Source organism: Gadus macrocephalus, chromosome 11 (genome assembly GCF_031168955.1).
Source record: "Gadus macrocephalus chromosome 11, ASM3116895v1".
Taxonomy (NCBI): domain Eukaryota; kingdom Metazoa; phylum Chordata; class Actinopteri; order Gadiformes; family Gadidae; genus Gadus; species Gadus macrocephalus.
The window spans coordinates 8,877,595-8,888,907 of record NC_082392.1 but is presented as its reverse complement, the minus strand read 5'-3'; the positions used below and the strand labels follow the sequence as shown (position 1 = coordinate 8,888,907).

Sequence of the window (11,313 nt, the reverse complement as noted above, 5' to 3'; positions counted from 1 at the left end):
TAAGAGCTGTAAGCAGTAACAGTCATGTCATGGAATCATTGTATGTCTTCCAAGGTTTGAGCTTTCTTTTGAAATGAAATATCTTGATGTCCCTCTTTGAGGTTTGACAACATGTTTGTAAAAGTAAAAAGGTGACTTAAGTTAGTTTGACCTATCTTATGAGACCTATATCACCAGAGGACAGCCATAAGGATCAGACTTTGAATTTACTGGATTTGATTATATTTATTTTATTATGTAACTTGTGCACCACAAAACAATGTGCATGAGATCAGCTTGAGATGTTGGGAGGATGAAGTTAAAATCCCTGCAGGAGGGCATATCTAAAGAAAATATTATTTTGTTCGTTTTTTTCATATTTTGGATTCTGATTGATAAATGTAAAAATATGTGTTGTATCCTGCAATAAGTCACATTTTGCATAATCGGGTTGACTTAACCATAGCATATCTCATATAAATAAAGCTGACATGGGTTAGGGACATTGAAACAATACATTATTGTGTTAAAGACAAAAATAGGTCAGTTGAAGAAACTAGACTATAGTTCATAACTTTTGGTTAATTTTATATATTTGATATATTCAAGACATTTTATATGATCACAAATACTGCCACTAAGGAGTTGTGTGTTTTGTGTTTTATGTATATTCATTTTGGGTTGTGGTTCACAGGAGTAAATATTCCAACAAATCTCTGTTCACCAGCCAGGCCATACACAGGAGAAAAAGAATGTCCCACCTCACACAATCTGCCTTTCTCAAGTCATGATCTCTCTCCCCCACCCCTCCATTCTCATCCCACTATCCCCCTTCCCTCCCTTTCTCCGTCCCTCCCTCTGTCCGTCCCTTACGCAGATGCAAAGAGCAGTCAATAATCGGATGAGAGCAGATTTGATTCAAAAGGCTTCCCTTTAAAATCTCAGCCGCTAGGATTTAAAACTCACTCTACTGCTGCTGCTGACTGGCCTCTTACTGCCCCTCCATCGTCCTCCCTCCCTCCTCCCTCCCTCCCTGTCTGTCAGTCTGACTGTCTGTCTGCGTTAATGCACTCCACTATCCCATCCCTAGCACACTCATTTAATCACACAGAACAATGGCAGTACAGAATGGCAAAAAGGGCACAGCTAAAACACTCAAGCCTTCACAATAAACACCATTACTGCATCCTAAATCTTCTGGAATAAACCATAGCGTCCCCTGGATATCACCGTCATCCACTGGAAGACAATCATTTGCTAGTTATATTTTGATGGGGACTCTTTCTTCAAATCCCATGTAATCACAAAAAAAACACTTGACCAGTTGGAGTTTGTTTAAACAAAAAGATTGGCCTGGGTAAGCCAGATTTCATCAAACTATTGTTAACTCCTGCGGTAGCTTTTGGTTTCAGTCAATCCCGAAAAATATGTCTCTTCCACATAGTCCCTCCCTCCTTCTCTCTTCAAACAAATAATAGGCAAATGAAGCGGGTCAGGAGTTTTGACACACATTCAAACACACAGATAGAGAGAAAGAGATTGCTTGAGGGACCTTTACGGGGAACGTTGCGCCCTATCAATTTGCAAGGTAAGATAAATTAATTAGGAAATTCGAATTGACGCTAAGGAATAAACAAAAACTGTATTTAGTTTTCCCCCTGGTTTTGAAGGTAGACCTGGTGGGTGGTGGTATCCAGGATGTTGTGTGAGGGTGTAGGCTAAATAATTGGGACCTTCATTTTAAAAGAATCTTCCTAGAATCAATCACAAAAACGTATTTAGTGATTTTACATCTATCTATTTTACATCTATTCAAGATTATCATGATTTAGAAATTATGCAAATGTATTGCGCACCTCACTCATTTATTTGCCTGGATTATATTTCCCACAGTGTATTAGCTTCAGTTTGTCCATTAGGTGATTACTTCACAGCTAAAAATTATTACTTTAATCGTACCATTACCACATTCAACCGCCATCAACCGTCACAGCTTAATAGAAGATACAATTCACAGATATTACATTAAAAAAAAGCAGATGCAAACCATCTAAATATACTGTGTACTGTACCTGTGTTTGAGTTTGTTGAAGGGTGTGTGACACAGTAAAACGTGTTAGTGTAAATATCTTGTTGAGGATTTTGTTTCAGGACATACTGGTTTGGGCATGCTTGCTGTCTGGGTGTGGATATGTGCTCTAGAGTCACGTTGTCTAAAGATAGAGGATTCGGATTGTTATGCCTAAATATTATAATTATTCATCAACGCTGAAACTTAGAATGTGTGCTTGTGTGCACACGCTCACATGCACTCCTGTCTTTGTTTGTGTGTGTTTATGTGTGTATGTATGAGCGTTTGTGTGTGTGTGTGTGTGTGTGTGTGTGTGTGTGTGTGTGTGTGTGTGTGTGTGTGTGTGTGCGTGTGTGTATGTGTGTGTGCGTGTGTCTATAAGCTTTTGTGTGTGCGTGTGTGTATAAGTGTCGGTGTGTGCGTGTGTTATTATTCACACACGCACCATGACCTATGGGTATCTTTGTCTTTGTGTGTGGATGTTTGCAAAGTAGTTTAAGGTGAGTTTGAATTGCAAAGCAGCCGTGGCTTAGAAAAACAGAGCCAGTAGCCCAGGTCCAAACTCTTTCAGGAATATGCAGGTGGGACAGTGATGCTGGAGGCAGCCGGGAGTAAAACAAGGAACTTTATCAGTCAGCAGTGGATTGCTTCACATCACACAGTTCCAGAATTTAACAAACATATTGTTATTCTCCCCTTTCCTGTCTTCTTCCTCTCTTTGTCCTTCAGCTCCAGCGTTTTGCATAAGCCCGTCGCCTGTCTCTCCGTCTGCTTCGGGGACAGTTCCTGAGAGCCAGCACCATGGGTGAACTAGAGGAAATGAGAAAAGAGGCAGAAAACATAAAAGATCAGATCACTGTAGGTGTATATATGTTTACCCATTCATATTCCTTATTTTCATGAAAACAAAACAAAAAAGTATCATTGTTTCTAGATGTGTTTCTTAAACGCTAATACTGATGAATGAGTGTTGACCTGTGTGTTTGTGTGCGTTCCTGTGTGTGTGTTTGTGCTTGGCGCCCCCAGGAGGTCCGTAAGGGCTTTCAGGACACCTCCCTGCAGGAGGCCACAGCGTCGGTCACCGTGGTGAGCCGGGTCCAGCTGAAGACCAGGAAGACCCTCAGGGGTCACCTGGCCAAGATCTACGCCATGCACTGGGGCACAGAGTCCAAGTAAACACTGTTTGTAGATATATAGGAGTAGCTTTTATATGCTGTATATATAGAAACAAATAGCCAACACTGAACTACTGGATTATGTTATGAAGGTCCCCTGTTTAGCTACTGCTGCTATGTAGAAAATGAAAGATGAAACCACAAAGAGGGTGATTATATTTAAATACAGCCAGCCAGTGTAACCAGGACTTAGTTTGAATTGGTGCATTGGATTGACACTACTTTTCATTGGATACTTGAATCTGATTAAATAGCCAGGATGGCTCGTATACATTGCTCCAATGTCTAACTCAATGTGTGTTTCAACTCTGTATGTATGTACTTTTTATTTTTTTATTCAACCATTCTTCATTTTATTTTTTTCATTCTTTGTTTTTTCTTGACCAGGCTGTGTGTGAGTGCTTCCCAAGATGGTAAACTCATCGTGTGGGACACCATTACTACCAACAAGGTAAACAGGCCTAGTTTCTACTGAAGGCTTAGGTTACCTAACTCCCTATGCAACACCAACAAACCCTACCCTTCAAGTTTTGCATTTGGAGTGTGTGTGAGACTCTGACTGAGAGATCATTAGGGAGGACTTAAGGTGTGATCCACTGTGACTCTTCAGGTGAGCGCCATCCCTCTGAAGTCCTCATGGGTCATGACCTGTGCCTATGCCCCCTCTGGGAACATGGTGGCCTGTGGCGGTCTGGACAACATGTGCTCCATCTACAACCTCAAGGGCAAGGACGGCAACGTGAAGGTCATGCGCGAGCTGGCTGCCCACACCGGTATGAGCTCCCATCCCGAGGAGTTGTTTTAACACTACTGTTGTTGTTGTTGTTGTTGTGTTTTTTTGATCAAGGACTCATGGTGACGTACATATGCAAAGCACCACAGCAAATCTAAAGTTTGGTCCATTCTAACCATGAAGCTCCTCTGTGGGTCTCCAGGTTACCTTTCCTGCTGCCGTTTCATCAGTGACAGCGAGATCATCACCAGCTCAGGGGACTGCACTTGGTAAGCGATGGATGCGACTGCTGCCAGACAGTAGATCTGATCTAGGTGTTACTTCCGGAGCAGCTTGACCCGTCCATGATCTCCACTTACATCCCCCTTTCCCCCTCCCCGATGGTCTAGCGTGCTGTGGGACATCGAGACCGGCACGCAGAAGACGGTGTTTGCTGGTCACCTGGGGGATGCCATGTCTCTTGCCGTGTCCCCGGACTTTAACCAGTTCATCTCCGGGGCGTGCGACTACACCGCCAAGCTGTGGGACATCCGAGAGGGTGTGTGCAGACAGACCTTCTCAGGCCACGAGAGCGACATCAACTCCATCGGGGTGAGGATGTAGTTACTATGGAGCCATTTAGCACATGCTTTCATCCAAAGGGACTTCATGCATGTTGAGGGAATTACTAAGAAAATTGTCACACATTATGACCAGGATATTGTAGAAATAAGGTTATTTTCAATTAGCACAATATTTCACACACATTCGACTGTCAAAAAATAATCACATGGGTAAAGATACAGACAAATCAGAGTCAATTGTATTATAGGCTAAATATTCATTGAAAGGATCTGAAATTAGCATTAGCCTACATGCAATATTAATTGATTGTAAGCCAAATCATAAATAGTACTTATATTTATGATATATATTAGTAGCCTGTCAGGATTATGAATCCCATAGCATTTCACATTGGCACACCCAGTCTTGCCTCAAGGCACACAAGGGTTCCCCGATGCAGTGGTTCCCAACCAGTATGCCGGTTCTCACCTAATGGTGAGCTGGAAACTAGATTGTGAACAATGGACTTAATGCATGGGCCCAGGTCCCGTTGGGGACGTGTCCCCTCCAACTTCTGAAAAACATGAAGTTGTACCCCCCAATATAAATTATATATATATGTGTATATTGCACACACGATTTGCCTGTTATACCTTTATGTCTATTTTCTGAGTAGAATGGTGCTGTATTTGTGGATATGCTTCTCTGTAAAGAATACATGGTATTATATATATATATATTATAAATATGGATAGGGATGTCCTTAAATTGATTCATTCATATTTATCTTGAGCTAGTTTTAATGGCTGTGTGTCTGTTACAGCAGATCACTTGATACATCTTTGGGATATTATTGATGTCCCCTCCAAAAAACGCTCTTGAAGAAACTCCATGTCTGTAGTCTCCCCCCTAGGGTGTAACAAAATGTGCCCCCTAGACTAAATGCTCCAACCTGTCCCTTGTAGTTCTTCCCCAACGGAAACGCTGTGATCACGGGGTCTGACGACGGCACCTGTAAGATGTATGACATCCGGGCAGACCAGGAGCTCATCACCTACCAGGACTCAAGCATCATGTGCGGGGTCACCTCCCTAGCCCCGTCCCGGTCCGGGCGCCTGCTGCTGGCCGGCTACGACGATTTCAACGTCAACATCTGGGACACCCTGAAGGCGGAGAGAGTGGGTGAGTGAACCATGGGGAGGCCGGAGGACGCAGAGGAGAGAAAGGGATGGAAGCATCTGTATTGCACTGGAAAAGTATGCGTGTAGTAGCTAGACAATATAACAAAATATAGATGGATGGTACTTTATCCATTAACTCCTTCATTTCCCTTTGGGGATGAATAAAGTACCTAGCCATCTATATTTCGTTATACTTACTAGCTATTATGGACAACAAAATTATTTTAACAACAGTTTGATTAAAGAGTATAAAATCCTTGTGTTGATGCAATGATGTTTCCATTTGGACGCAAGATAACTTTGAGACAATGTTTGTACGTTCTCTTTCACATTTGTTCAACAGGGAAACCCTTTCAAGAATGGGCTGGAATTCTATTATTGCTCAACAATTAAACACAATACACGTAAATGTTATATGTAAATAATATTTGAATCCTGTGTTTCTCAGGCGTGTTGGCCGGTCACGACAACAGAGTGAGCTGCATCGGAGTGTCCACAGATGGGATGGCGTGTTGCACGGGCTCATGGGACAACTTCCTCAAGATATGGAACTGACAACCTCGTACCCAGCAACAGAAACCCAGCGGGAGAAAATAGGGGAGTCTGACCGAAACCTGCCACGAAGTCAAAAACAGCAGACGCACACACAAGGGGGAAGAATGGGTGATCTAGGGAGGGATATGGGCTGAGGACGTAAAGATAACACATTTAACATTAGAGAAAGAAAAGATGATATTTACTGTGCCAAGTCCTATCAGATGTTTGAGAAGGGGTCGAGTAGAGGGAATGAGTTAATGCTCTTAAATAACTTTGATCTCTCCCACTTTTGGTTTCTGTCAAGTTATAGGCTTGGAGGTGGGGTAGGGTGCGTGGGTAGTGCTGGGGATCTAATCAAAGGTGGTGTATACTCAAGATTCAAATTGATTACCATATGCACATTTCTTGCTGTCATTGGAAGAACCACCTATCACCAGTTGCCAAATGGAAAAAGTAGTAATTGAGTGAGATATACACATGATACCTGTCCCAGTACGACTTAAGTAGGCAATGCAGGGTAAAAGCATAGTCTATATCATACAATAAGTTAAAATAACTAATCATTTTTGAGCAGTTGCGTTTTTGTCTCAAACTTTTGAGTAGGCCTACGGTAGTTATTTCCTCGAGTCTGGTTCCTTATCCTATATTTTTTCTTTCCATTTTCTAAATACCCTCATAGAATGGATTAGTGAGTCTGTCTACATTTGATGTCAATGAGTTGTTTTTGTATGTGTGTGTGTTTGATAGACGATGTTTACTTGAGGGAGTGATGTTTTTTGCCCTATTCCGCCACTAGCTAGTCAGGAGAAGTGCTTTGAGTCAGCCGTCGGATTCAGAACGGATTATCCAATGAAAACGCATGCCTCGCTGAGCACTTACAAAAGAAAAATGACCTGTCTTTTTAGATTTATCAGAGGACATGGGGTGTACCAGTGTCCGTGCGTGCGTACGTGTATGATAAAGGATACAATATGCAAATGAACATCATAATCTGTATGCTTTCGTTTCCCTTTTAAAACCCTCCAGAATTTACATAACTGCATTGGTTTCCATAGAGCACCAGGTCTCACTAGGATTCGGACTGCCTTTCGTCCACACTGGATACATGCTGTGCTTGGCAATGCCATAGTACCTTTCTGAATCATTTCTAATAAATGTGGAATTCTGCATCACAGAGGAGTCTTCAATTATTTCATACAACTAAAAAGCCAACTAGGGTAATTCTAGTTCTAGTTCAGTAATTCTTGTTCATAGCAACAATTTGCTAATCCAACCCAATTGCAGGATTAGATCAAATAGTTTAGTTTACACTAGCTCATTAAACACAATCATCTAAGCCTGAACCAGTTAAAGGTTGGGTATGGGATTTGCGAAAGGCCAGCAGATTTTGAAAATACACAACTCAAATGGTCCTACCCCCTCTCCTTAAACGCTGACTCCACCCATTCCAAGTACCTAGACGCGCAATCATGCACGAGCGCGAACACAGATGCGCGAGAGCGAGCCAGGCTAGGGTAGGTTTTCGTTAAACAACATGGCAACATTAAAAAAAAAAAACATGGGGATGGTGGCGTCTTGTCTGCCATGGAAATTGTCTTCTACTGCTAGGTCCAAATGTGGATTAACTAGTTCCAGTAGCTACCGCAGGATAACAAACAGGAGCTTGCTCTGGGTCACGAGTACTGCACGAAGGGGTCACGCGCGGGGGAGGGGGGAGTACAGTACGACCGTTTGATTGACGTACTTACTGTCCAATTCAACTCGGTGGCTCTGGAAATCATTGGCTGGAGTTTTTCGAGCCCTGCCCGTTCCACAGATGATTGACTTGTTTAATTTTCATGTCAGTACTTCTAACTCAGTGGCTGTAAGTGGGTTATGATAAGGATTTCAAGTAATTCTGCAAAAATGGCCAAAAAATCCAATTCCATACCCAACCTTTAAGAAAACAAACATGTGTTTGGGCCTATAGCAATTAGCCATGCATACAAGTTTGTTCAGCATTTCATCTGTGTGACAGCGATAACACATGCCGGTACATTCTAAGGCACATTGAGCGGGATTGTTTAAATCACGAGTGACTGAAAAAAGGCACAAAAATAAAAGCAGATACATTTATTTATTTACAAAAAGGATGCAAAACATGGACTGATAGGTAAAGCAGAGGTTGAAAAAACAAAAACAATAAACTTTGACAGTGAACACTTAAAAGATTGTTTGTACAACACAAAAAGCTTTAGATGGGGGTTCCTCGTCATCATCGGTTCTCCTGATCCAGAGCTACGGTCAGGGCCCGTCGCTCCACCTGACCAGGCCTCTGTCTTTCCGGCGTGGACGCCTTCAGCCTCATCTGAAATGAGTAACCAAAACGAAAGATGGGTTAACAAAGACCAGCTGGAATTAAACCACTGAATCTTGGCAAGACTGGCAATCGTCAATTCACAGATTGATCACTTTACTTATTGCAGAAAGTGTCAATTAGAGGAAACCATGGTCATTTGTCAAGAACTGCATGGATGATTCACCTGAGACTGCTTGTCCCGGGGCGAGTTGTTCTTAAGCATCTGCAATGGAGAGCGGCCCTCAGAAAGTCCATTGGCTGAAATTAAGATGGGGGGAATGAAACATAAGGAGTTACATTGTGCACAGTTTAGCCTCATTCCTTTCCCACAACCGAGTTAATGCCAGAGGTATGGGTAATGATTAATATTTTTCTAGGCCGAGTCAGTCAACGGTCTAGAATTTGGGGAGGAGACACAAGCCCCTCCCACATGGTTTGAAAACGTTAAAGACATTTGGAGCCCTGAGCAAGAACTAATCTCTTAAGATCTGAAACAAAATGCATCACATTTAGACAAGTCTGTAAGTCACATCAGGGAAAACCGAGATGCAATCCTTAATTTGTCATGGTTTTCATGCGCTATTTTTTTATTTATATATAAAAAATAAATAAATAAAATACACAACATTAAAAAGGGAAAGAAGAAGACTTTTATACACAGACCTTTCTGCTTAGTTTTGGTGGACTTTCCCTTGTTCTCGTTGTTGACGTTATTGACTGTCACACGGACCGCCAGGGGCGAGGAGCCCCCCTTTGACGCCCTCACTCCCCTGGCTCTGAGGCCCGCGGTGCCGAAGCCCTTTCCCAACCACTGGGGCTTGAACACCACCTGACTGGGGCTCCTGGGGTCAAAGGTGGGGCACTGGATCCCGGTGCAGGGCCGCGGCTGATCACGGCTCGGGGCCGGGCACGACGCCACTGGTAGTGAGAGGGTAGCGGCGGCACACTGCGGTGCGTCCGTTGCCGGTTGCTCTCCTGCAGGCGCTTGCGCCGCCTCTTCGGGACGCTCTGGGGACGTCGGTACGACAGGGGCGTCGTCCACAGCTGCCACTTCAATACTGGAAACCTGGGCGGGGCAGGGCGGGGCTTCAGCGTCGATGGTAACGGCAGGGACCACGGAGGAGTGGATGTGCTCCTCTGTGGTGGCGGCCTTGGCTAGAGGCGAGGTTGGGCCGACGTGGACCTCGACCTCGGTGAAGATCTGAGCCGGCGAGGCTCCCTCGTGGCACGTGATCAGACTCATGCTCAGCCTCTTGTGAAGGGGAGACTCCTTGGCCTCCTCCGCCTCCTCCACACTCAGGTCCTCCGTGTTCATGTGGGCCTCCTCCTCTGCCTTCTCCAGGATGACAAAGGGACTGGAGGAACCCACACAGTCGACAGGCAGCACTGGGGTGGTGAGGAGAGTGGCATGCTCGGCCATGGCGGTCAAGGTTTTTGAGGGCTGGCGAGAGAGGAGAGGTTCACCGGAGCTCTGTTCGTTACCCACAACACCCTCTCCTTCCATAACCTCCTCCTCCTCCATGTTGAGGCAGGGAGGAAGGAAATTCCCCTGTGGGACTTGGTCTGAGACCTCACTGTGGAAAAGCCTGCCCAGGCGACAAGCAAAGGAGTCGACGGTTTCTGCAGAGAATAAATGTTTGAATGAGGTTTCCCATGATATTTACAAATGTTTAAATAGTGAACTCAAGGCATGTGCTTAAATTTGTAGTTACCTCTCATACCATTTCTAGCAGGAGTGCGGACAACGCCAATAGTAGGTGACCTGGGGTCGAACGACTGCTGTGGACACTCATTGTTTTCCTCCACAGATGTTTTGGAAAAAGGCCCAGTCACCTAAAAGTAGTAAAAACTTATTTTATATGCTTCGACCAATTCACAAAAAACATTCTCACTGCATTTACGTTGTCAACACTTAGACTCATCCAGTCAGAAAACAGGCAGTTATGAATCAAACTATCGGGCAATCGTTACCTGGATAGGTGTGCGGTCGATACGCGTGGACGGAGACCGAGGATCCATGACCTCGCTGTGTCTGAGCGTTTGGATACATCTGTGAGCTTCTGGTTCGGGTTTTGGCGTTGAAGCGACTGACAATTTACTTTCGCTGGATCCCATTATGCCGAGTTGAAGATTATTGCTGCAATGGGCAAGTTACAAATGTAAACTTAGTTTTACTTGCAAGTTATGCTGAAATAACGTTACCGTGTCTTTAACGAAAACATGTTTTAATGATCACTGGCAGCAATACCTTTAGCATGCTAGCCAACAAGTAGTTTGCTTTGTATTCGTTATCGAAAGTAACTAAACGTTGTTTAACCTTAACGTTAATTGCGTATTATTAACCAACAATGTTTCAGCAAAGAAGCATAACTAAAAGGAAAACTTTCCAAATCAATGATACCAGACTGTTTAGCTTACCTTAGCAGAGATACGTAGTCCTATGAGCAGATGAAATACAAACTGAGTACACTTCCCCTGTGATGTGCTTTAAAACTTTAAATCGAGGTAAGCGTGCTTGCTATTTTTCAAACCAACCAGTCAGCTTCCCAGGAAACCATCTCCTCACACGGATTGGCCAACAGCACCTACCCCGCGAAGACGTGGGCGGGGCGTCCAAATGATAACATATTTGAAATCAACTGCCACAATGACCCTGAAAGAAGGCAGGCATAGCACAGCAATCGGGCAATAGTCAACCAATATTAACATAATGGGATATATATATATATATACACATACACACACACACACACACA

General features: G+C 43.7%; 2 protein-coding genes across 4 annotated transcripts in view; one reads left to right on the top strand and one right to left on the bottom strand.

Moving 5' to 3' along the window:
* gnb3a (guanine nucleotide binding protein (G protein), beta polypeptide 3a) overlaps positions 1–7,393 on the top strand; it is a 7,903-nt gene extending 510 nt beyond the window's left edge. The window contains exons 1-9 of one of the 2 annotated variants that reach the window (XM_060064064.1): positions 1,438–1,567; positions 2,780–2,908; positions 3,077–3,222; positions 3,613–3,676; positions 3,836–3,998; positions 4,161–4,227; positions 4,348–4,549; positions 5,467–5,683; positions 6,131–7,393. In XM_060064064.1, coding sequence (XP_059920047.1) covers positions 2,852–2,908; positions 3,077–3,222; positions 3,613–3,676; positions 3,836–3,998; positions 4,161–4,227; positions 4,348–4,549; positions 5,467–5,683; positions 6,131–6,237 — 1,023 coding nt within the window. In that variant the 5' untranslated portion in view covers positions 1,438–1,567; positions 2,780–2,851 and the 3' untranslated portion in view covers positions 6,238–7,393. Of the gene's footprint in view, positions 1–1,437; positions 1,568–2,779; positions 2,909–3,076; positions 3,223–3,612; positions 3,677–3,835; positions 3,999–4,160; positions 4,228–4,347; positions 4,550–5,466; positions 5,684–6,130 lie in introns of those variants that run through there. The other variant, XM_060064063.1, reaches the window with a different exon arrangement.
* Positions 7,394–8,316: 923 nt separating this feature from the next.
* cdca3 (cell division cycle associated 3) lies at positions 8,317–11,133 on the bottom strand. 2 transcript variants are annotated; one of them, XM_060064060.1, is made up of 6 exons: positions 10,976–11,133; positions 10,529–10,694; positions 10,270–10,390; positions 9,221–10,177; positions 8,742–8,815; positions 8,317–8,566 (listed from the first exon to the last, which is right to left on the bottom strand). In XM_060064060.1, the coding sequence occupies exons 2-6, from the start codon at positions 10,670–10,672 to the stop codon at positions 8,474–8,476; spliced, it is 1,389 nt and encodes a 462-aa protein (XP_059920043.1). In that variant the 5' UTR covers positions 10,673–10,694; positions 10,976–11,133; the 3' UTR covers positions 8,317–8,473. The 2 variants fall into 2 exon arrangements, with proteins under 2 accessions (XP_059920043.1, XP_059920044.1); XM_060064061.1 differs by having other exon boundaries at positions 10,279–10,390.
* Positions 11,134–11,313: the final 180 nt, after the last annotated feature.